General features: G+C 52.7%; 1 protein-coding gene across 5 annotated transcripts in view; it reads left to right on the top strand.

Annotated features, from left to right (window-relative positions):
- The window catches only part of CALN1 (calneuron 1), a 153,261-nt gene that overhangs the window by 65,596 nt on the left and 63,021 nt on the right, over positions 1-24,644 (top strand). For all 5 annotated transcript variants that reach the window (XM_072937192.1, XM_072937195.1, XM_072937194.1 and 2 more), the window contains 1 exon segment: positions 20,130-20,273. In XM_072937192.1, the coding sequence (XP_072793293.1) occupies positions 20,130-20,273 (144 nt within the window).

The raw sequence follows: 24,644 nt of genomic DNA, 5'->3' as shown, positions 1-24,644 counted from the left end.
ATCCAGGCTGCAGAGTGGGAGAAGGGTGTGGAGAAGAACAGGGAGCAGTTGTTGGCTGTCTGCTCCAAAGCAGAGCTGCAAATGTCAGATGGAGCTGGAGGAGGTGTTCGGGAGAGGAGAAAGTGGAGCAGCACTGCTGGTGTGGGTAATCCATGGGACTCCTTCCTGCAGGGTGAACTGAAGCAAATGTGATCCTGAAAGGCAATGGCAGCGTTTGGAGGGTCCTGGGGCTGTTTGAGGGTGGATCAGATCTACCCTGACCTGGTGTTGTGTGGGAATCCAGAGCTTCCCTCTGGCTGCCCTGGCAGGTCTGGGACCCTGGCAGGGGTCAGGAACCCCCCTGGACAGAGCCCCCAGAGACACTGGCTGTGATCTCTGTCCATGGAAAAGAGTTTTCAATCTTACAGGATGAATTACCAGCTCTGAGTTTTGATATCAGTAATAATTAAGTGTGGCACGGGTGCAAAAGTAAAATTTTAGGATTCTAGATTAGGGGTTCAAAGGGGACAAGATGGAGGAAATTGGGTGTGCCTTGTCCTTTTTCTCCTTCTTCATGCCCTCCATGTTTCACTGTGGTGTTGGCATTTTTCTGTTGGTTCAGGCTGGGGACACACTGTCCAACGTAGGTGACAGATATTGGCACGTTATTGTAAATCCAGCACAGGTAGTTTGTGGTATTTAATGTTTGTAACATCCCACTGAGGGCAGAGCCCCACACGCTGCCCTGCAGGACAGAGCTGCGGCAGGGCAGCAGAACATGTTAGAGATAAACAGAATAAACAACCTTGAAACCAGCACAGACCAATTATGGCTTCTGCTTTGGCAGTGGGGCTGACAGACAGAGACTTTCTACAATCTTGGGATCATCAATACCCACAGATTCCGACAGTGTTGCCCTTCCCAGGAGCCAGAACTGCTCTGGAGCTGCAGACCTGCAGCTGTCCCTGGGTCAGGCTGAGCATTCCAGGTCCCCTCAGTGTCCTTTCTTGGGAAGTGATGAGCCCAGCTGGACTTCCCACTGCCAGAGGGCAGGGATGGATGGGATATTGGGAATTAGGAATTGTTCCCTGGGAGGGTGGGCAGGCCCTGGCACAGGTGCCCAGAGCAGCTGTGGCTGTCCAGGATCCCTGGCAGTGCCCAAGGCCAGGCTGGACAGGGCTGGGAGCAGCCTGGGACAGTGGGAGGTGTCCCTGCCATGGCAGGGGTGGCACTGGATGATCCCTGATTCCATGGACACTGTTTCATCCAGGCACAGGGAATGTGTGACCTTTGAGAGCACTCCCAGTCCCTTTCTGGGGCCTGGGATGGAGTGGATGGGAAGGGATGGATGGTGTGCAGCAGCAATAAACTCCTGCTGGATTCCTGGGGCTGTCCTGTGCAGGGCTGGGAGTTGGACTTGGATGATCCTTGTGGGTTCCTTCCCTGTTTCCATGAAACTGCCAGAGCTCTTTGGGATTTTTCCTCCTGTTTTGCTCTTCTGTGCTGTCACTAAAATACCCTTGGAGAGAATATCAGATGGAGGCAAGGAACAAGGAGCTGCTTTTATGCTTCCCCCACATCCTGGATGGCCTGGGGAGGTCCTGGAGCAGATCCTCCGTGTCCAGGATCCCTCCTGGATCTGCAGCCCCTCTCCACAGGCAGCTGGCACAGGGACACAGCCCATGGAAGGAGCACAGCTGGGATTTCCCTGCTCCTCATTACTCCTTGGCCACTGTTGAATGCCCTGGAACTCTTGGCAAGCTGCAGAGCTCACAGCAGCTTCTCCTGAGCACTCTGGAGGTGTTGTTTCAGTGTCTCCAGGATAACAGGCAGGTTCTGTCCCACACGGAGCTGCAGAGGGATGTGGGAGCCTCTGGAAGCAGAAGCTGCTCCCAGCTTGGGACCAGCCAGCAGGAGCTTCTGCTTTGAGGGAGAAGCTGCTTCCATGGAGAGGAGTGGGAAGGTGACAGAAACTTTGGGTTTTCCCCCTGAACTGACTGAGGAACTTTTGTCCCTTCTCACTGCTTCCTTAGGGAGACAATTCCCCCTCTCTCCCGAGATGTTTTCATAGCAAACTTCTGAATCCAGGTGTTGGAGCAAGATCCTCCTCCCAGGGAGGGCATTTCTGCACCCCTGGAAGAGCCCCAGCAGGCACCAGTTTTGTGAGAAAGGGATCGGTGCTGGATTCCTGCCCTGCCTCCAGTTACCTCCTTTGTGCTGGAAATCCAGACCAGGGCTGGGTTTCCTTGGAACTGAATTATGTATTTAATGGCCAAGCTGCCAAGAGCAGTCATGTGGGCTTGATTCTTGATTATATTTCCTATCAATTTACATCGATTCATATTTGCAAGAAATACTTCCAGAGTCACTTTATCAACCAACTTCATTATTGCCTGAGGAAATTCAATGGAATTTTAAGGTGGAACCAGTTCAGCTTTGGATTCCAGGCAGACCAGGAGGTTTAGGGTGCTGTGTCTGTGCTCATACTGTGCATGGCTATAGTGGGGATGTATTGATATACTGAATATCTGCATTGAGGCTATAGTGATCCTGCTGCTGCAACGCTGCAGTGTGTCCCTGGCAGTGCCACAGCCCCCTGTCACACTGCAGTGTGTCCCTGGCAGTGCCACAGCCCCTGTCACACTGCAGTGTGTCCCTGGCAGTGCCACAGCCCCCTGTCACACTGCTCCCAGTGTCCCTGGCAGTGCCACAGCCCCTGTCACACTGCAGTGTGTCCCTGGCAGTGCCACAGCTCCCTGTCACACTGCAGTGTGTCCCTGGCAGTGCCACAGCCCCCTGTCACACTGCTCCAGTGTCCCTGGCAGTGCCACAGCTCCCTGTCACACTGACTGCTCCCAGTGTCCCTGGCAGTGCCACAGCCCCCTGTCACACTGCTCCCAGTGTCCCTGGCAGTGCCACAGCCCCCTGTCACACTGCAGTGTGTCCCTGGCAGTGCCACAGCCCCCTGTCACACTGCTCCCAGTGTCCCTGCCAGTGCCACAGCTCCCTGTCACACTGTTCCCAGTGCCCCTGGCAGTGCCACAGCCCCCTGTCACACTGCAGTGTGTCCCTGGCAGTGCCACAGCCCCCTGTCACACTGCTCCCAGTGTCCCTGCCAGTGCCACAGCTCCCTGTCACACTGCTCCCAGTGTCCCTGGCAGTGCCACAGCCCCCTGTCATCCTGGGATGCTTTGGAGAGCGCTCTGGAAAGAGGGTCAGCAGTACGTGGAGAGCCAGGATCAGAGCTGGAGCAGAGGAGAGGTGGAACTGATCTCCTTTTCTTCTTATCTGTTGGGAGATAAGGAACAGCAGATCCCAAAGCTCTGGAGCTGTGGCTGTTTGCTGGGTCAGGAATGCCTGGTGCCCGCTCCAGGGCTGCTTCCCAGGATCCTGCTCCATCCAAGGCTGGGTGGTGCCCCAGGAGGTTCACCTGGAGGTCTGGCTCACCTGTGACAGTCACACCTGCGAGCTCTGGGATGGGGTTTTGGCCACCCCTGCCCTGGGCTGGGGCTGGGGGTGTCTGCAGGGAGGCAGGAAGGGCATGACCAGCTCAGAGCTGCTCCCTCTCCTGTCAGTCCAGAGGTCCAATTCCAGTGGCTCCAGGACCAGGAAATGTCTCCTTGCCCTTTCCTTGGCCAGCTGCCACCATCGGGGTTATGTGATCCATGTGCAGGCTGGAGAGGCAGCCATGGGCAGAGGATGGTGCCTCAAATCCCAAAGTGCTGATCCCTGAGTTCTGACCCTCACATGCAGAGCTGGCCCTGGCCCTGCTCCCTCTGCTCAGCAGGGTGGGGACAGCCCAGACAAACCTCCAGGCTGCTCCTGGGCACAGGATGCAAGGAGAGAAGGAGCCATCTTTAGAGAATAAGGACCCATCTTTTGGCCATCTGTACTGAAATAGTGACTCAGGAGTCGTGCTTTCGTTTTTTTTCCTAGAGTTTTTGTTACATTTGTGAATGAAAAAGGCCCGAATTGCTGAGCAGGCAGCACAGGAGCTCCACAGGGAGGGGACAGATAAGTGGCTTTGTGTCACCCCTTCTCCATCCAAAACAGTGTCACGCCCTCTCCAGCAGCTTTCTGGAGGTGCTACCCAAGAGAAGCTTCCCAGCAGTCAGAGCTTTGTGCTGGGCTGGGAGAAGCAGATGTGGATGTGGGAGGCAAAAGCCCTTTCCAGAACTCTGGAAGGTTTGGAGAAAGGCATCAAACGGCTCCAAACACCGGGCTGGAAGCAGAGCAGGCAAGGAAAGTGAGTTTTGCTTTTCTCTCACCCCTTCCCACCACCCAAAGGCCACCAACTTGAACCAGACCCAGCTGGAAGAAGTTCTTCCCATGATTTTATGTTGTTTTTCTTATCAGCTCTTGCTGTACCTTTTTTCCCCCTACATTCTCATTTCTTATCCAGTCCCTTGCATGAATAAGAGATGCCACATCCTTCCCTGACATGTCTCCCTGCTATAAATATCCCTCTGAGCAGAGAGAACACGGACCCGGTGTGTTTAGATGTATCCTGGATCCTAAGTGACGTTTCTCCAATATTGTGTCTTTAATGGGAATTCACTGATTAGGTGCAGAAAAGGCTCCAGGAGACGCCTGGGCTCGCTTTAATACAAAGAGTACTACGGTTGCTAAGAGACTGATACTTCAACTTTGGAAATCTTCATCTCCACTCGATAGATTATCTTGGCAAATTGGACTTTCTGAGTTGGCAGCAAATGGAAAAGAGTAACTTTTAAAAATAGAGATAATTTAGGTGACGTCAAAGGCATCTGGTGTCCTTTTCCAGCAACGTGAGACTGATCTATTTTGCTTTGTGTATAAATCACTCTGCATCCAGCATGAGGCTCTGCTTACGCCTGTGCTCGGGGCTGATTTATTAATAACCCCCTTTGTGTTTGGGACATTTGGCCAGGTTTGTGGCACTGAACGAAAGGAGCTCTGTGTTTGCAGCACACAGATCTGCTTTGGGAGCAGCTCTGAGCAGAATCTCCTGTGCCCAGAGACCCCCGGGCTCGGGGATGGTCCCTGCTTCACTTCCCCCAAAATTGGCTCCTCATCCCCGCAGGGACCTGCCGGCTCCATCCCCCCTCGCCAGCGGGGTGGGTGCTCAGCCTGTTCCCAGCCGGGATGGGGGCAGCAGGGAAGGAAGGGGGAGGCGTGTCTGGGCTTCCTCAGCCCTCAGCATCCCTGCTGGCCCTGGGGGAGCCTCCGCAAGGCACAGCAGGCTCTGGATGGCAGCGGGAATAGGCAGGGATTGCTGGGCTGGGAATCGGGCAGGGATTGGGGAATCAGGCAGGGACTGGGGAATCGGGCAGGGATTGGGGAACCAGGCAGGGATTGGGGCTGGGAATCAGGCAGGGATTGGGGCTGGAAATCGGGCAGGGATTGGGGCTGGGGAATCAGGCAGGGATTGGAGAATCAGGCAGGGACTGGGGCTGGGAATCAGGCAGGGACTGGGGAATCAGGCAGGGATTGGGGAATCAGGCAGGGATTCCTGGGCTGGGAATCAGGCAGGGATTGGGGAATCAGGCAGGGACTGGGGCTGGGAATCGGGCAGGGATTTGGGATTCCATCAGGGATTGGAGATAGGAATCAGGCAGGGATTGGAGCTGGAAATCGGGCAGGGATTCAGGAATCCATCAGGGATTGGGGCTGGGAATCAGGGAGGGATTGGGGCTGGGAATCAGGCAGGGATTGGGGCTGGGAATCAGGCAGGGATTGGAGTTGGGAATCAGGCAGGGATTGGGGCTGGGAATTCATCAGGGATTGGAGCTGGGAATCAGGCAGGGATTCAGAAATCCATCAAGGATTGGGGCTGGGAATCAGGCAGGGATTGGAGTTGGGAATCAGGCAGGGATTCAGGAATCCATCAAGGATTGGGGCTGGGAATCAGGCAGGGATTGGAGCTGGGACTCAGGCAGGGATTGGAGCTGGGACTCAGGCAGGGATTTCTTGTGTTTGGAATCAGGCAGGGATTCAGGCTGTGCATGAGATGCAGCAGAGAAGGAAGGAGAGAATTGGAGAAGAGGATGGAAGGGGCAGCACGAGGCTGGTGTGAGAGAGAGGGAATAAATCAGGAATGACTCAAAGCCGGGGTGTGGGAGGAGATGGCCCCAGGTCCCTGGGGGAGAAGGATCTCACTGCGAGGTGGGGCAGGAGAGGAGAGAATGATGGAACCCTCGGAGAAAAGGTACTCCAAGAGTGGATCAGTTGGGAGGATGAGCTGGTAGGGGCTCAAACACCTGCTGGAGGATTTTCCAGCCATCACCTGTATCCTGGCAGCACCTTTCCCAGGGATTTTCCATGGTTCAGCACCTGAAGTCACACAGATAAGTTGTGGCTGCATCTGTCACCTCAGCACTCTGGGGAAGGCTGTCCCAACCTCAGGTGTGGCTCTGCCTCCCAGACAGAGATGGATGGTCCAGCATAAATTATCTCCTCCAAAGCAGAGCTTAAGGTGGACTTCTCCAGAGTTCAGATAGCACACTGGAATTTTAATGTCAGCTCTGAAATGCAGTTGCAGCCTCTGTGCTTGGCTGTGTGCTCAGGTTCTGAGATTTCCTGGTATTTTTAGAAACACTCATTTGTTCCAAGGACCAGCAGATACAGAAGTGGCCACTGAAACGAGACCATGGGATGTATTTTGGAGGTATCGAGTGAACAGGAGTGAGATGATGATAAAGGCAAGGGTTACACGGCTTTTTCCAGCTCAGACAATGCCCTGTAATTGTGTGCCAGGAGTCCTTCAGCTTTGAGATCACACCAGTTAATTAAAGCAGCCCTCTGAAGAGCCTGACTGCTGGCACCTTCTCAAGCACAAAACAGCCTCCGAAGGCAGCTCTGGTGCTCAGTGCATCCATCTGGATGGGAAACAGCACTTGGGAAATGGGAGCGGTGATGGAATCCACCTGTGGTTTTACTGGGATGAACCAGCTTGGTTTCCACCCCACATGCTGGAAGGAGAAGAAGTCTTTGTGCTGTGCTCTGAGCCTTCCCTGCCACTCACTTTTGGTGGCCTTATGTCCATTCCAGTCTGTGATCTGTGACACACTGACATGGGAATCCTGATGTAGTTCTTGTTCCTCCTGGGAGGGAGGGATCCCTGGGAGGGAGCCCAGAGGTGCCTGGTGCCACCTCCCTGCTGAGGAAGGGGTGTCTACACCTCTGCAAAATGTCCATTGGGCCCCCTAAATAAACCTGTGGGGTCACAAAGTTATGGAATTATTGAGGTTGGAACTGACCTCCAGGATCATCAAGTCCAACCTTCCCCCAGCACTGCCAAGGCCACCACTGACCCCTGTCCCCAAGAGCCACATCCACATGGTTTTTGAACATTTTCAGGGATGTCTGATCCCCCTTCCAGTGAAGAAATGTTCCCAATGTCCACCCTGAGCTCCCCTGGCCCAGCCTGAGGCCGTTCCCTCTCCTCCTGTCCCTGTTCCCTGGGGCAGAGCCCGACCCCCCGGCTGTCCCCTCCTGTCAGGAGCTGTGCAGAGCCACAAGGTCCCCCTGAGCCTCCTTTTCTCCAGGCTGAGCCCCTTTCCAGCTCCCTCAGCTGCTCCTGGGGCTCAGCCCCTTCCCAGCTCCATTCCCTTCCCAGCTCCAGCCCCTGCAGGGCTCTCTCATCCTGAGGGCTCAGGACAGGACACAGCCCTCGAGGACCTCAGCAGGGCCAGCCCAGGGGACAAAGGGAACAATCCCTGCCCTGGCTGTGCCATTTCTGATACAGCCCACGGTGCTTTTGGCCACCTGGGCACCTGCCGGGGTCATCCTGAGCCAGAGCCAGAAAGGTTCAGGTTCCCCTTCTCTGATATCTGATGCTCACAGAGGGGTTTTGGGGCTGCTCTCAGGATCTGGAAATGTAACCTGGGGAAGGCTTAAAATTCATCTACTCCACAGTGGCTTCAGAGGCTGTTAAACCTTGGAGAAGCACCCCAAGGGGATTCTGCCAACTGCTGCCTCACCCAGATGGATCTGATCATCTGAAGAGAGTAAAATAATGAGGCTGGTTTTTTTTTTTTGTGTCCCAGTCCAAGTAGTCAGCACCAGCAAAGAGCCCAAATCTCAATTCTCTTCCCCATAACAGCAATGTTTGTTTTCATTCCACCAGGGGAAGAGCTACCAAACTCCTGCTTTTGGGATAGGGCAAAACAATAAAAAAAAGGGGGAAAAAAGGAAAAATATGTTACCAAAAGGTAGGAAATGAAAAGAAATTAGTTCTTCAGCATTATTTAAAGTGTCATGAAAGCTTGTAAGGAAGGCAATCCCTTCCAAGCTGGATTGTCTATGCTTGCCTCTAATGCATTTTTCCAATGGAATTCTCAAGAACTGCTTTCAGGTACACAGCACAGAGAGAAAGAACAGGGATTTATTCTCAGGAAAGCTTTATTCTTATGGGTCTTTGATGTGTAGAAATTGAAGTTTCATTCAAACAACCAAACAGGAGAGAAATGCAAATATTTCAATCACCCTCCTGGAACATTTGGAGGATTCAAGGCTTATAGTACAACCATTTTTCATGTTTTCTGCAAAAGTTAAACAGAGGAAAAAGAAACCCAGGAAAGCTTCTCCTACACCTGCTATTAAATACTTTGGAAATAGAAACTCCCTCTGGATTTGCAGAATTGGGAGGGTCCTTGCAGGTCTCTCCATATCCCTGGGACCTGGAAGGTTCCACTGAGTCTCCTTCAGGAATGAAGTCCCCAAATCACAAGACTGAATTTGTTCCCATCAGTGAGCAGCTTCCAATTATCCCTTTACATTTCCAATTATCCCTTTACATTGCCAATGATCCCTTTGCATTTTCAATGATCCCTTTGCATTTTCAGAAGTGGATGTTTGAAACTGCCTTTACAACTCCTCTCCCTGATTTCTTTGGTTAGAAATCAGGCTGGGCCTGTTATTTGTACTCTTGGGGACAGCAAATACAGAACAAACCCTGTCCCACGTGCCAGGACCTGCCTGGAGATCAAATCCAGGGGAATTCCATTCCCCTCCTTGATGCAGTCCCAGCATCACTTCTGGTGTTATGGATGGACTTTCAGCCAGAACAAATGAGCACTCAAAGTGCAGCTCCAGGGTAAAATTCAGATTTTTGGAGGGATTTACAATGAGTTTTCTGCTCTTGGCTCAGGAAAACCCCAGGACTGGGTGACCTTTAGGAACCACATCCCAGTGGAGAGGGCTCGTGGCTGCACATAAGACTTTTGGAGGTTCATTTGTGATAATTATTCCTAAAATCCCTTCCCTTTTCCTCCCAGTTGAAGCCCCACCTCAACCCAGCTGAGCAGGGGCTGAAGGAGCCCCGCTGGGGTTTGGGGCTGGGTTTAGGATGGGGATTTGTAGCAGTGTCACCCTGGCCCTGCAGCAGCTCCAGCCCTGCCCAGAAGAAATTCCCAGCTGCTGGAGGAAGGTTCTGGGCAGCTGGAGAAGGCAGAGCTCCCTGTGCTGAGCATGGTTGGTTGATGGTTGGATTTAATGGTCTTGAGACCTTTTCCAATTCCGAGATTCTCTGGGTGTGACAGCCTGGGACAACACCAGGTCAGTGGGACAGCAGGCTGGGGACAGCAAATACAGAACAAACCCTGTCCCACGTGCCAAGACCTGCCTGGAGGTCACATCCAGGGGAATTCCATTCCCCTCCTTGATGCGGTCCCAGCATCACTTCTGGTGTTATGGATGGACCTTCAGCCAGAGTGAATGAGCACTCACAATGCAGCTCCAGGGTGAAATTCAGATTTTTGGAGGGGGTTGCAATTAGTTTGCTGCTCTCTGCACAGGGCAATACTTGGGAATTGCTGACAAAGCTGCTGGAGCAGTGTCAGTTTTTCCAGAGGGGCTGAAGTGTTGCTGTGGGACTTTTTGGGGGCTCCCTGTCCCTTAAGGGAAACACACCAGTGGTGCTTTGGGAAAAGCTTTCCCAGATTGCTTTAGATTTTACCAAGCTGCTTGGACTTCTTCCATGGAAACCTTTTCCACCCCCAAAATGCAATTTTGATTCCATTCCCTGTTGAAAATGGCCCTTTCAGCCAGAAATAATGGAAGGGCTTTGTTTTGGGAATGCTGCGGTATTTCCTTTGGAATTGATGATTTCAGTGTTTAAAATATTAAATAACGGGGCTGTGAATTACTGGGACTCCAGTGGGCTGAAGCCTTTTCTGGAAACCATTCCCAGCAGGAATGATGGATGAGCTTTGGTTCTGCTCCACTGCAAACCACGGCAAGGAAAGCAAACCAAACCAAGGAGTGGACTAGTTCCCAATTTTCCTCACCTTTCTTTTGGCCAAAATATTTCAAGCCTTTTGCTCCATTGTGACCTCATCCCAGCTGCCAGAATGCTGAAAGAGGCAGCCAGGCTGCCCAAAACCTCCTTTTCCTGCTTTTTATTTGTTTCTTTTTGTTTTCATTTTCCTTTTTGCCTTTTCTCCCTTTCCTTGTTTCCTTCTTTTTGTTTCTTTTTTCCCTTTCTTTTAATTTTTTTCCTTTTCCTTCTCCATTTTTCTTTCTTTTTCTTTTTCTCCTTTTCCTTTCCTTTTCCTTTTTTGTTTTAATTTTCCTTTCCCTTTCATTTTTTCTTTTTAATTTTTAAATTGTTTTTTTCTTTTTACCTTTTCCTCTTTTTTATTTTCTTTTTCTTTTCCCCTCTTTTCCCTCTTTTTATTTCTCTTTTTTTTTATTCTCTCTCTTCTTTTTCTGAGTTTTCCTCACCTTTCTTTGGGCCAGAATATTTGGAATTAACCCTTTTGCTTCATCCCAGCTGCCAGGAGGCTGAGGAAGAAGCAGCCAAGCTGCCCAAAATCCAATGGAACGTGGAATTGTGAATTATGTCTCCAGCTCTGGGCAGTTCTCAGCCCATCCCTCTGCTAGGGCTGGGATTGTTCCCACATCCATCTGCCCTTGGTGAGGCAATCCTGAGTTTGTTTGGAATTTCCAGGGGCATTGAGGAGCCTGGGGGCTGCAGGTTCAGGTGCTGAGGACTGAGGTCCCAGCCCCTCACCTGCTGGGCTCTTCCTGCTCCTCAGGGATCTGGGGATGCACAAAGATCCCTTGGAAGGTCAAAGTGCTGGGTGGAGCCTGGAGATTGCAGAGATTGGCAGCCCCAAAATGAGAAGGTGCCCAATTTAGGGAAAGGGAAAACAATGGGGAAAACTGCCCCAAAGCAAGGGCAAAAATCTGAGTTTAATTCTGCTTTCAAGTTTGGGGTTCTGTGCACACAGAACAGAGTTTGTGTTCGAGGCTTGAACCAGGAGGGGGAATTTGGGCATGGCTCAGTCCTTCCCAGGAAGTTTCCTTTAAACAGAGCTGGTGCTGCCTCTTTCCTCCTCTGGAGCCAGGACTGTGGCTCCTCTCCTGAGCCTCAGCAGGGAGGAGAGAGACAGAGAGGATGTGTCAGGTGGGATTCGCTCGCTGGGCTCCTGATCACCAGCTGTGCTCTCAGGGAAGCATTTCTGTGTTAGAATCACTCAGGGCTTTTGGAGAAAAGCTTTTCCAGGATAGAAAAGATTCTGGGACTTGGGGAGCAGAAAATGCACAGGAATGGGGAATTTTGGGTGAAAAGCATGAAATCAGAGGCACGCTGGGGTCTTTCCCAGGGGCAGTTGCTCACCTTGGATGGGGATATTGGAGAAACAAGGAGTGGGAATTAATCCAAAGGACGCAGAAGGTGGCAGTGCCCAAGGCCAGGCTGGACACTGGGGCTTGGAGCAGCCTGGGACAGTGGGAGGTGTCCCTGCCATGGCAGGGGTGGCACTGGGTGGGCTTTGAGGTCCCTTCCATCCAACCCATTCCAGGATTCTGTGAAATCTGCTGAGAGGAAAGGGATGAGAGGGATGCTGGAGGTGCTGCTTCCGTGCCACCTGGAGGATTTGGGGGAGTAAAAAGGAATGTGAGCTCAACTCCTAAATCCTGAGCAGACTCAGCAGGGTCCAAGGTCCTCTGGTCCTGAGTAAAACCAGAGTAAGGCCTTATTAACCTGGGCTTAATGGGAAGTTAATTAGACAGAGGGGTTGGGAGAGCAATGGAACTCCAGGAAAACCTGCTGCAGGCAATGCCTGTCCTTCTGAAGGGTGAGTTTGGGATGGGGAGAAGGATCCCAACCCATCACCTTTGTCAGAGTCAGGTCTCAGGGTTTGCTTGTAACAAATGATCCCTATGGGCTGTTCCAAGGATGTGATTCCGAATGGTGCAGGAATACTGGGCAGGAAATTTCCAACAGACAGTGCTCAAAGTCCAGGGAAGGAGCTGCACATGAAGGGAGAGCTTCTGCTTCCTGCTGGGCACGGACTGAGTGCTTTGGGTTGGAGACCTACGGAGCTCGTTCCAGCAGAAAAGTGGGGCAGGATGCAAATCCCTGCCACGAGCAGAGGAGACAATCCCAATCCCGTGTGGCTGCTGGGAGAGCGGGGTGTGAGGGATTGAGGGATGGGAGGGATGGGAGGAACTGAGAGACTGAGGGATGTGAGGGATGAGCGGGATGTGTGGGATGTGAGGGATGTGAGGGATGTGAGGGATGTTGGGGATGTGAGGGATGTGAGGGATGTGAGGGATGTGAGGGATGTTGGGGATGTGAGGGATATGAGGGATGTTGGGGATGAGCGGGATGTGAAGGATGTTTGGGATGTGAGGGATGTGAGGGATGAGCGGGATGTTGGGGATGTGCAGGATGAGCGGGATGAGCGGGAGCTGGAGCCGGTGAGGCTCAGGGAGGGGAGCGCTCCGCTCCGTGCTGCTCTGCAGGAGGAGGAGGAGGGAGGAGAAGGCTGTTTGCTGATAGAGAGGGCTGTGAAAGGGACATGGAGCTTTCTTTGGAAAACACTGGAAATTTATTCCCTTCTCATACAGCCTTTTAGCAGCGGGTTCTGGAGTTGTAAACAAAAGTCGTAGCATGAATCTGGAATTTATCTGCCTTGTAGTGCTAATCTCCTTTCAGTGCAGGGTGTTGTCTGTCTTCTTCTTCTTTCTTATTTTCCTTTCTTCTTCTTCTCCTTCCTTCTTTATTTCTTATTTTCCTTTCTTCTTATTATTTTTATTAATTTTCTTCTCCTTCTCCCTTCTTTTTTTCTTTTCCTTTCTTCTTTTTCTTCTTCTTCCTTTTCCTTGCTTCTCCTCTCCTCTCCTCTCCTCTCCTCTCCTCTCCTCTCCTCTCCTCTCCTCTCCTCTCCTCTCCTCTCCTCTCCTCTCCTCTCCTCTCCTCTCCTCTCCTCTCCTCTCCTCTCCTCTCCTCTCCTCTCCTCTCCTCTCCTCTCCTCTCCTCTCCTCTCCTCTCCTCTCCTCTCCTCTCCTCTCCTCTCCTCTCCTCTCCTCTCCTCTCCTCTCCTCTCCTCTCCTCTCCTCTCCTCTCCTCTCCTCTCCTCTCCTCTCCTCTCCTCTCCTCTCCTCTCCTCTCCTCTCCTCTCCTCTCCTCTCCTCTCCTCTCCTCTCTTCTCATTTTTTTTCTTTCTATTTTTATCTCTTTTTCAAAAAATTTCTTTTTCTGTCTCATTTTCTTGTTCTTTTTCCTTTTCCATCCATGCTGGGTAACACATTTTTCCCTTGTTTTGCCCATCCTGGGTTTTGGAACTTGCAGGAAGCCCCACAGAATTCCTGGCTCTGGCCACCCAGCTCGGGACCAGCCCCACCCTGGGGAGGACCCCGAGTCCACCTGGGGCAGGGGAGCTCTTGGGCTGTTCCCAGGGCATGTCCATGGTCAATAATCCATGGCAGAGAAGCTCAGGAGGAGCCTGTGCCAGTGCTGTGAAATTCCCTGGGTTTGTCTGGGTGTTTGGAGCCCCTCTCCTTTCTCTCAGAGGTTTGTGTTGCACAAGTCAAAGGAAGGGCCTCTGTGGTGGCACCTCAGCCAGTGTCCCTGAGGGTCACCAAAACCCCCTCTGGAATGGGGTGAGGTGCTGTCCCCACACCCATCCCTGCAGGGGGACAGGGATTTGTAGTGGATGTGGCACAAAAAGCTGATTTTTATCCAGGGAGCAGAACTGGGCCATTGGCTTGGGCAGAGCCCCCATCCTGATGCTGCTGTTCAGAATATCCAGAAAAATATTCTGGATTTTTCTGGGTGCCCAAAAAAACCCTCGGGAGTCTCCTGGTGGGGATCCATGGAGCCGGGGAGGCAGCAGGAGGGGAGGGCAGGGATCTGAGGAGAGGTTTCCAGCAGTGACTGACAGATGACAAAGCTCAGAACATGAGCCCTCATGTAGGAATTCACATGGAATAATCTGTAGGAACGGGAAATTATCTGTAAGAATTAACATTGGAATCATCTGTAAGAATTAACATGGACTTACCTGTAAGAACAGGAAGTTATATGTAAGAATTAACATAGAATCATTTGTAGGAATTAACATGATATCAACTCTAAGAACATGAAATAACCTGTAGGAATTACCCTGGAATCATCTGTAGGAATTACCATGGAATTACCTGTAGGAATTACCATGGAATCACCTGTAGGAATTACCCTGGAATCATCTGTAGGAATTACCATGAAATCCCTGTGTGTTTATGCTAACTGCTGCAGTGTGCACTGAAATGTTTGAAAAAGGATATCAAGGCTGAAATATTTGGAATAAAAATGTTCTCAGCAGGCTGAGAGAGGTCCCTGGAGGCTGAGATTTTGGCTGCTGGAGGTGACTTGGTCACCAAAGCTGCCCAGAACAGACAGAGCCCCATTTCCCAGTACTGCAGTCACTCCTAACTCCTGGAACTTCCTCCTCATTAAGGGTAAATTCCCTTACCCCAGTGGTGCTCGTCACCTGAAATAGCTTTTCCCTGCCCCTGGAATGTTCCCTCACAGGTGGAAATCAAAGCTCTTCCCTGGGAGGGTGGGCAGGCCCTGGCACAGGTGCCCAGAGCAGCTGTGGCTGTCCAGGATCCCTGGCAGTGCCCAAGGCCAGGGTGGACAGGGCTGGGAGCAGCCTGGGACAGTGGGAGGTGTCCCTGCCATGGCAGGGGTGGCACTGGGTGGGCTTTGAGGTCCCTACAAGCCAAACCGTTCCAGGATTCCATGAGCTGAGTCCTGCCTTCCTCTCCATCACCCTCATCACTTCATTCCAAGCTCATCCCAGGCTCTGGGAGGGACAATGTGGTGGTTCCTCCAGATGACTCCCCAAGCACCAACAACTCGGTTTTCGCTCCTGATTTCTGGGTGGGGTCAGAGCACGGCCCCTCCAGCCCCACCTCTGGTGCAGAGGGTGGGTGAGCCCTGCTGGTGTCCTGCAGGGATTTCCAGGGCAGGGATATTGATACACACGGTACAGACATCCAGGATGGAAGCTGCTGGTTTGCCAAATCCTTCCGACACCTGCAGCATCACAGCCTGCCCTCAAGGGTTCCCAATCCTTGCAAAGCTTCTCTTTGAGGGTGGATCTGGGAGCAGCAGCCCTCTTTCTGTCCTGCATTTCCACGGGGATGGGGGCTCCCAAAGGTTACCTGGAAATATTCCATGTGCTTGGGAGCAGAAGCACCAAAAACATCTTTTCCACAAATCATTTTTTTTTTCCCGGGGAAGGGAGAGATAAATAAAAACCTGCCAAAAGCTGTGACAAACGGAGCAGCCCCAGCCATGAGTTTTGAGAGCTTTCCCACTGTGCAGGTGAGGAGCACTGGCTCGTTTGTGCCATCCCTGTGTCTCTCCCAGCTGCTGGACCCTGTCAATCCTGCTGGTTATTCCCCATGTCTGCAGCCTGCTCCTGCCTGCTTTGAAACTGCCTTTACAACTCCTCTCCATGATTTCTTTGGTTGGAAATCAGGCTGGGCCTGATTTTTGTACCACTGGGGACAGCAAATACAGAACAGACCCTGTCCCATGTGCCAGGACCTGCCTGGAGATCAAATCCAAAGACAGAGGAGCCAGAGGCTGCAGCAGCTCCTGGGGACACGGGGGGACCACAGAGCCCCATCCTGGGCTGCTTCGCTGCTTCGCTGAGATCCCAAAACCCAAGGGAAATATTTTGACACTTCCCATTGGAATTCGTTGGAGGGGGGGGCGTTGCCATTAGATAAAAACAGGATTATTTTGACACTTCGTTGCAATTTGTGGCGGGGGGGAAAAAAAAACCCACCCAAAAAAAAAACCAAGAGTGAGAACAGCAGATGGAGGGCTGGAAATTTCCAATTTTTTTAGCTGTAGTAGTGCCAAGCTTCACTCCTCGGTTCACTCAAGGACGAGCTGTTTGCAGCTTGCAGATCGTTCCCTTCATACACTTTGGGGGCCCAAAGGTGCAATTAAGGACTGGGATGAGTGGGGACATTTGGGGCGGTGTTATCTCAGCTCTTATCTCCCCAATGTCAGTGAGCCTGGCGGGGTAATTACACTTTTAGGGTGGGATTTACATCCCAAACCACAGCCAGGGCATGTGATGGAATTAATTCTTCTGGGAATCATTATTCCTCCTCCTCCTCCAGGAGACACAACAAAATGATGATGGTTGGGCAGGGAAATGAGTGGAAATAAACCCGGCCAGGGGGACGAGATGGTGGGGCAGGGGCAGGGAGAGGGCTGGGGAGGGACAGGCTGCAACAGGGGAGGATGAGGATGGATTTTGGGGTTAGGCACTTGCCGGGCTGGGTGTCAGGCCCTTCAGAAAGGTAAGGAACCTCCTTTTCCTGGTTTTCAATCCAGGGGGATTGACTGGACGTGTGCTCGGTAATGGGGAAGCTGTAAAGTGCACCTCAGCGGGAGCAGAGAGAGGGAAAGAATGAAAAGCAAACACATCTCCCCCCACCCCACCCCTTCCCCTCCACAGCTCTGGAATGCTCAAATAACTCCGGGGAGGGAGTGCTGTGCTCTGGGCTCCTGGGGAACAGCAATCTTCACACCCAGGGAGGATAAACTTCCCTGGGAAACCCTCTGCTCCTGCTGCCCAGCCGCTTCTGCCCCCAAACCCTGACTGATTTCATCCTTTCTCCTTGCTGGATTTTCATCCTTCCAGATCTTCCCAGCCTTGGATCATTTGGGGTAGTTAATTCGTGTTGTGGCCGCTGCCTCTTTGAGGTAATTAACAAAGGTGTTAATCAGGATGATTGGGTGGCCAGGGCTGGCTGGGCCTTGGAGCAGCCTGGGAGAGTGGAACAAGATGAGCCTTGGACCCTCCCAACCCCAATCACTGCAGGACTCTGTGCCTCCATGGGGCAGGATGAGCTTCCTGTTCTCTGATTTTTCCTGGGATCTCTTCTTTTCCCCTTTTATCCTCTAATACAGTTCTGTGTCAGCTGCCCACACCTGAGAGTAAATGAAGACAGTGCTTAGGGAAAGAGGAATAAATACTGGGATTTCTGACCCCCCCAGGGAGGGGAAATCCATGTGCTTGGTTTTCTCTGCTGCCACCCAGGCTGGGCAGGGGGAGAGGGCAGCTCCTGGGGCAGCAGCACCTCAACATCCTCCTCCCATCATCCTTAAAGACAGAACAGGGCTCTGTTTTTGTTTTTGTTTTTTTTTTTGATCAGGGCAAAGCATCCCTGTGGAGATGCTGGAATAGGAAAGATCCCAAAGCTTCTCCTAAGCCCCAGCACTGTCTGTGGAGAGATTGACTCCATGGACCACATCCCCTCGCAGCTCTGAGCCGGGAGCATCTGTTGCCATGGTGACTTGGTGGGGAAAGTCATCTGGGGAAAGGGATGCTGTATTTTTAGCTTTGGGTAATGAAATGTAACAGCTGGAGAGGAAGGTGAGGGGCAGGCAGGGGCCACAGGGCCCTGGAGCGGGGTTTGGGGTGCTCAGGATGGGCAGGACCTGCAGGAGCCTGGGAATAACCCCCGGGAAGAGAAGGGCATGAGGAGGAGCTGTTCAATGGCGAGATAAGGAGGAGGCTCTGCCTGAGGTCACACTGCTCCCTGCACAGTGTGTTCAGCCTATAAATAGCTCAAATCTACCTCTGCACAAGTGGTATTTATAGAGTAAGGAGGGGAAAGGCTCCCTTTGGTGACGGGACTTGATCTGGGGAGGATGTGCCAAGCTTGGTCTAAAGTTCAGGTCTTTGAGAGGAACAGAAAACCCCAAATGAAGAGGGAGAGGGTTTTGCTCTGCTCAAGGCTCAAAGGTTGAGTGCTGTTAATGCAGCGTTTGGGGTGGGCCCTCAGCTGGAGCTGCTGTGTGGATATCCCCCAGCACAGCCCTGGACAGGTGTGCTTTATCCCTGGCATTTACTCCTGGCATTTGGATCAGTCTCAGTCAGGTGTAAGCTTTTCCAGATCCGTGTTTTACTTCCTAAAATCCTCTCCCAGCTCCCTGCAATGAATCTCACTCCTCTGCCTTCAGCTGCCACAAGTTTGTTTTCCCATTAATTGATCTGGGTGTAATATTTATTGCACTGAGCTCTCAGGGCCACACACGAAAGGAGATTTTCCTGCAGCTGGCAGAGTCTGATGGGATTCAGGGATTCATTCCTACTCCAAAGGCTCCTGGAATTATGAGCTGAAGCTTTGAGAAGCCTCCCCACCTTTCCCTCCCAGCAGGGTGGGCTGGCAGGGAGATGGAAATGGGAACAGGATCCTGCCCTGGAAATGGGAACAGGATCCTGTCATGGAAATGGGAACAGGATCCTGCCCTGGAAATGGGAGAAGCCTGGTGGGGCAGGGGAGGGCTGAACCTGGATGAGGTGGTTTAGAAGCCAATTTTGAATTGTAAAGCCTTAAATAAAGCTTAGCAAAGACCACCAGAACCATTCCTTGGTGGGCTCTGATGCTCCTGCCTCTCTCCCAGGCACATGCAGAGGTTTCCTGTGGCCCCTCTGCAGGGTCTGGCAGCCCCTGACTCCTGGGGACAGGAGGTGGGGGGACTCTGGCAGTCCATGGAGGACTGGGAATATTCCCTTAAAGCCTGAACTATGCCAGGCAGGACAAACTTTCACCATCCATCAATTCCTGATGGAGAATGGAGACATTTTTAATTAGTTAGGGGTTCTTTTCTCCCCCCCCAAAAAAAAACCTGCTGAGTTTTCCCTCCTGCTTCTCCAGTGAAATGCTTTAAATGAAGGTGAAACTCCTCTGAGCAGTTGCAGGGGGCCCTGGGTGTTCCCTACATCCCCATTCACAGAGGGAGAGGATGGAGCATCCCCTGATTCCCTCTCCAAGCACAGGGCAAAGGCTGCTTCACCAAAACTGAGCACTGGAGGTGAGCTTTTCCCCTCCTCATCTCCAGCCTTTCCAGTGAAACAGGCTCCCAGCTGCTGCAAAGTTAAAACTTCTCTGGCCTTTGCAACAGGCAGATCTGGGCAGTTTGGGGCTGGGAGCTGAGAGGTCTGTGAGCAGAGACACTGAGGTGGGGGATTATGGAATCATGGAATCTCCTGCCTGGAAGGGACCACAGGGATCATCAATCAGCTCCTGGCCCTGCACAGACACCCCAACAACCCCAGCCTGGGCATCCCTGGAGCTCTGGCAGCCTCGGGGCCGTGTCCATTCCCTGGGCAGTGCCAGCACACTCTGAAGGAAGAACCTTTCCCTAAAATCCAACCTAAACCTGCCCTGGCCCAGCTCCAGCTGTTCCTGTCCCACAGAGCAGAGATCAGAGCTGCCCCTCAGTGTCTCCCCCCACACAATTGCAGAGGAGCTGCCATGGGCTGGAGCAGTTTGAAGCTAAAAAACAAACCAAAGTCAGATATCAGGAGCTGAGCCAGGCTAAGGACGATTGATGGAAGCGGTTCCTTATGTTCCATCAGTATTTGTATTGATCTAATGCTGTTTAGTGCTTTAAAAATGTTATAAATTAGAGGAAAGCTGTAAGAAGGATCTGGAGAAGGAAATCACCCAGGGTGACAACAAGAGGACGAGAGGAAACAGCTTCAGGTTGTGCCAGCAGAGGTTCAGGTTGGATATTGGGAATTATTACTTCACTGAAAGGGTGGCACAGGGTGGAGTCCCTGGAGGGGTTAACAGCCCTGGGGTGTGGCAGCTGGGGACATGGCTCAGTGGTGGCTTGGCAGTGCTGGGGCAAGGTTGGACTCGATGTTTTGAGGGTTTTTCCAGTTCTGTGTCTCTGATCCTGGGATATCCTGTGTGGGAGCACACGGAGGTTTATGGGCGTGCATTAACATCTCCTGATCATCCTGCCCCAGCGTGATCAAATATTGCCAATAAACATCGAAAAAGGCAACAGCTGTGTGCTCAGCATCCACGGAGTCCTCCACCATAACAGCTCCTTTCTTTCTCCCTTCCCTCGGCAGAGATCCGGGAGGCTTTCCGAGTGCTGGACCGGGACGGGAATGGCTTCATCTCCAAGCAGGAGCTGGGCATGGCCATGCGCTCCCTGGGCTACATGCCCAGTGAGGTGGAGCTGGCCATCATCATGCAGCGCCTGGACATGGATGGTGAGTGCTCCCCGGGCTCTGCTCTCTCCTGGGGGATCCTCGGGCCTTTCCCGGTGCTTGGCAGCCCTTGGATCCCCATCCAACAACTCCTGCTCAGCAGGGGAAGGGCGGAGGGCAGCTGGGGAACTTTGCTTTCACCACACAAAAGGAAAGGCCAAGGTGAGACGTGGACTCGCTGTGGGTAATGCTGGGATCAGGCAGTCCATGGAAGGGGGATGGATCATCCCCTGTGGGATACGGCTGGGTGAACACAGAGCAGCTCTCACAAAGTTCACAAATCCCAACCATCCCATCCTAGGCATCCCCAGCAGCTCTCCTGGAGGGAAATGCTTTAAATGAAGGTGAAACATCCCCATTCACAGAGGGAGAGGATGGAGCATCCCCTGATTCCCTCTCCAAGCACAGGGCAAAGGCTGCTTCACCAAAACTGAGCACTGGAGGTGAGCTTTTTCCCTCCTCACCTCCAGCCTTTCCAGTGAAACAGGCTCCCAGCTGCTGCAAAGTTAAAACTTCTCTGGCCTTTGCAACAGGCAGATCTGGGGAGTTTGGGGCTGGGAGCTGAGAGGTCTGTGAGCAGAGACACTGAGGTGGTGGATTATGGAATCATGGAATCTCCTGCCTGGAAGGGACCACAGGGATCATCAATCAGCCCCTGGCCCTGCACAGACACCCCAACAACCCCAGTCTGGGCATCCCTGGAGCTCTGGCAGCCTCGGGGCTGTGCCCATTCCCTGAGCAGTGCCAGCACCTCTGGGGGAAGAACCTTTCCCTAAAATCCAGCCTGACCTGCCCTGGCCCAGCTCCAGCTGTTCCTGTCCCTGTCCCACGGAGCAGAGATGGAGCTGTCCCTCGGGAGGAGCTGAGTCTCCCCTCACAGAGTAATGAGGGGCTGTCCCAGCCTGGGGGGACATTCCACAGGTGAAAACCAAACCAAAGTCAGATGGGCAGAAGCTGAGCCAGGCTGAAGGTGAATGGAGCAATTCCTTTGATGCCATCACCATCATGGAATGTCCTGAGTTGGAAGGGACCCTCAGGATCATCCAGCCCAGCTCCTGGACCGGCCCAGACACCCCAAAAATCCCACCCTGCACAGATAATATTTGCCAGGCTCTTTGAACTTTTTAATCTTTGAACTCTTCCCTCTGCATTCCCGGGCAGCCCTGGCCGGTGACATTCCCGGGAGAGGAGCAGGATTCCCACCCAGTCCCGAGCTGCTCTAATGAGATGTTGGTTGCTCTGCGAGGAGAAGTTTGGAGAGGTGGAATCATCCCGAGCCAAATCCTGCTGGGAAAGCTCATCAAACAATTTCTGAGGGAATAAAAGCAACAGAACCCCTGTTCGCGTGGAGAGGGAAATGCAGGATCACGATGCTGGAGCCAGGGAGGAATTTCAGCTGCTGCAGAGATGAGCACAAGGAGCAATTCCTTTAAAATGCCCTTGGCAGGGCAGAGCTGGGGTGCAGGAGCAGCCGTGGCAGGGTGGGAACCCTGGAATGCTGCCGGAGCAGGGGCAATGGGAATCCTTGGGGACACTGGGGAGATGGGGCAGTGCCACCCCCCTGCCCCACTGGGCATTCCCGGTGTCCCTGGCAGGCACAGGACAATTGTCACAATTGTCACCCTGCTGAGGGTGCCCCGCAGAGCCTGGCAGGGAGAGGAGATGCGCTGTGGGAATGATCTCATTCCCTAAAGGAAAGGGAGAAAAAGGAACCAACGCTTTTCAAAGTGTTCTGTCCAAAAGCTTTTGTTTGCTCCCTGCCCTGCTGTGCTGCCCTTCCCTTTCCTGGCAGAGAGGGACTCGGGCTCAGGTTTGGCAAAGCCAGGCTTAGTGTTGTTATGGATAAATTCAATTGGGGAGGCTAATTGTAGATAAATTAATTGACAAGAATTTATTAAGCAGAAAGGCAGCGCTGGGCAGTCAGGGAGTCTCTTCTCTACCACGGTGCGTGCCCTCCTTGACTTTTTTGTTTTTATAGTCTTTTTTTTTTTTTCCCCTGGTTGACGTATTTTCTCTCGATGCACTCGGCGCCGGTGCAGTTGGTTGCTGGGGGGGTCTTCTTTTTTTTTTTTTTTTTTTTCTGCCCTTGGTGGCCATAGGAATGAAGGCTCCTCATCTTCCTTATAGATTGTCCTTGGCTTAAAAGTTAACTTGTATATAATTAGTTACACAGTCTTCTATGCTAGTTGCATCTGTACAATTCTTAAGCAGAATACTTGGTGGTTTTTTCTTTCCCCCCACTTTCTCCTTCTTCTCCCACATCTTGAAATTCTCTACTTAGTTCAAATTCTTATCTCCTTTAATGCTGGTTTTGATGAACAAAGACCTTTTTATTTATTACAGCGTGCTGCCAACTCCTGGGGTCTTTTCCCGAAATTCTGAGCTTTTTTGGAAAAAGAGCGCTGGGACTTGGCTCCCAGTTCTGATTCATCTCCAGTCCTTCCCTGACTCTGGCAGGCTTTGGCACCGTTCTGTGCAGACTGGTGCTGTGGGGGACCCGAGGTGGGGAGCAGAGTTAAACCTGGAATGGTGGAAGTGGCAAATTCCTGCTGAGACTTTCCAGGGAGCTCAGTGTGCTTTCTGCAGGGATGGCAGCTCATCCTCCAGCTCCAAACTGGTTGTACTGGTGCGGTGTTGCAGCAGGGCTTTGGGGGCTGTGCCGGGGGAGGGCAAGTGGGCAATGGATTTAAAAAAAATCAGGGAATGGGAAATTCCTGAGGCACTGAGCAAAGAGGTGAATGTTCTGTGAAAGATTTACCTCGCCTGCAAATTGAATTAGTGATGTACAGCTTGAATTTATATTATTAAGGCTACTTTTTCTCCAATGGATTCTTCATGTTTTCCTGGGATTTAACTTGAACTGTGGAGTGAGAACCAGCAGCAGCCTCCTCCTTCCTCTCCAGCTGGGAAAGGGCAGCATTCAGGAGCAGGGTAGGAATGTTGGCTGTGCCCAGTGCTCCCAGGAACAGCCTGACCACCTTCCCATACACTCCTGGGGAGGGCTGCTGAGGATTTCCAGGCTCTTGCTTGGCATTAGATGGGTTGGGAGCTCGGGTGGATGAAAGGTCACACTCCGGGAGGAGTCTGCAGTGGTCAGGAGAGCTGGGGGGAGGTGAAATCCTCTGCACATCTCTGCCCCGCGCCGTGAGTTACGATGTGCTGGCAGGTGGAGCAGCCAGACATCCATTCCTTCCTTCCCATCAAAACTGCTGCCAGGGCCTGCAAATGAGGTAAGAAAATTGGCAGGGCTTGGGATTTAAGCTGAGCCAGCCTGAGCAGCCCCAACATCCAGTTTTCATCAGCAGATTCCAGCGTGGCAGAGGGGCCACAGCTGACTTCACTGGGAGCCAGCAAAAACCAGGAGAGCCAGGGGCTGGGACTGGAGCTGGGCTGGGCTGGTTCTCCCTGATTTCTGCAGGGATGGGGATGGAGAGAGCAGGAGGGCCAGGCTGGGCAGGGGGTATCAGAGGAGCACCCACAGCCTGTGCCAGGGCTGAGAAAAAAGGGACCTGACCAGAGAACTTCACACCTTGGGGTCACCTCCTGCCACTGAGCCAGGGAGTGGCACAGGGAATGGCACAGGGAGTGGCACAGGGACAGGAACAGGGAATAGCACAGGGAATGGCACAGGGAATGGCACAGGGAGTGGTACAGGGAGTGGCACAGGGAGTGGTACAGGGAGTGGCACAGGGAATGGCACAGGGAGTGGCACAGGGAGTGGCAGAGGGAATGGCTCAGGCAGGGGCACAGGGAGTGGCACAGGGAGTGGCACAGGGAATGGCACAGGGAATGGCTCAGGGAATGGCACAGGGAGTGGCACAGGGAGTGGCAGAGGGAATGGCTCAGGCAGGGGCACAGGGAGTGGCACAGGGAATGGCTCAGGGAATGGCTCAGGGAATGGCACAGGGAGTGGCACAGGGAATGGCTCAGGGAGTGGCACAGGGAATGGCTCAGGGAGTGGCACAGGGAGTGGCTCAGGGAATGGCTCAGGGAGTGGCATTGGAGAGCTGCCCAGGGCCCTGGTGTGCAGCTGCTCAGGGACACTCTCAGAGCCCCCATCGGAGCAGGAAGGAATGGATGCTCCATAATTCATCACTTTTGGCGGAAAAATGGGGTTAGGGAGAGAACACTGCTGGAGCTTGAGCAAAACCGGCCCAGGTACAGCTGGGATTTGGGCCAGGAGCCCTTCACAGGCATCTCCTCTGATGCCTCCACGGCTGCTGAGGGCTGCAGTTCTCCCAAAGCTTGGCTAAATGCCTGGACAGCACTGTCAGGCCTGGGGTAGGGTGTTTGGGGTGTCTGTGCTGGGCAGGATTTGGATTCTCTGATCCCTGTGGGTCCCTCCCAACTCCAGGTATTCCATGGTTCCCGGAT

This window comes from Taeniopygia guttata, chromosome 19 (assembly GCF_048771995.1).
Source record: "Taeniopygia guttata chromosome 19, bTaeGut7.mat, whole genome shotgun sequence".
NCBI lineage: Eukaryota > Metazoa > Chordata > Aves > Passeriformes > Estrildidae > Taeniopygia > Taeniopygia guttata.
The sequence above is the reverse complement of the archived record's forward strand: the minus strand, read 5'-3'. Positions and strand labels throughout refer to the sequence as shown.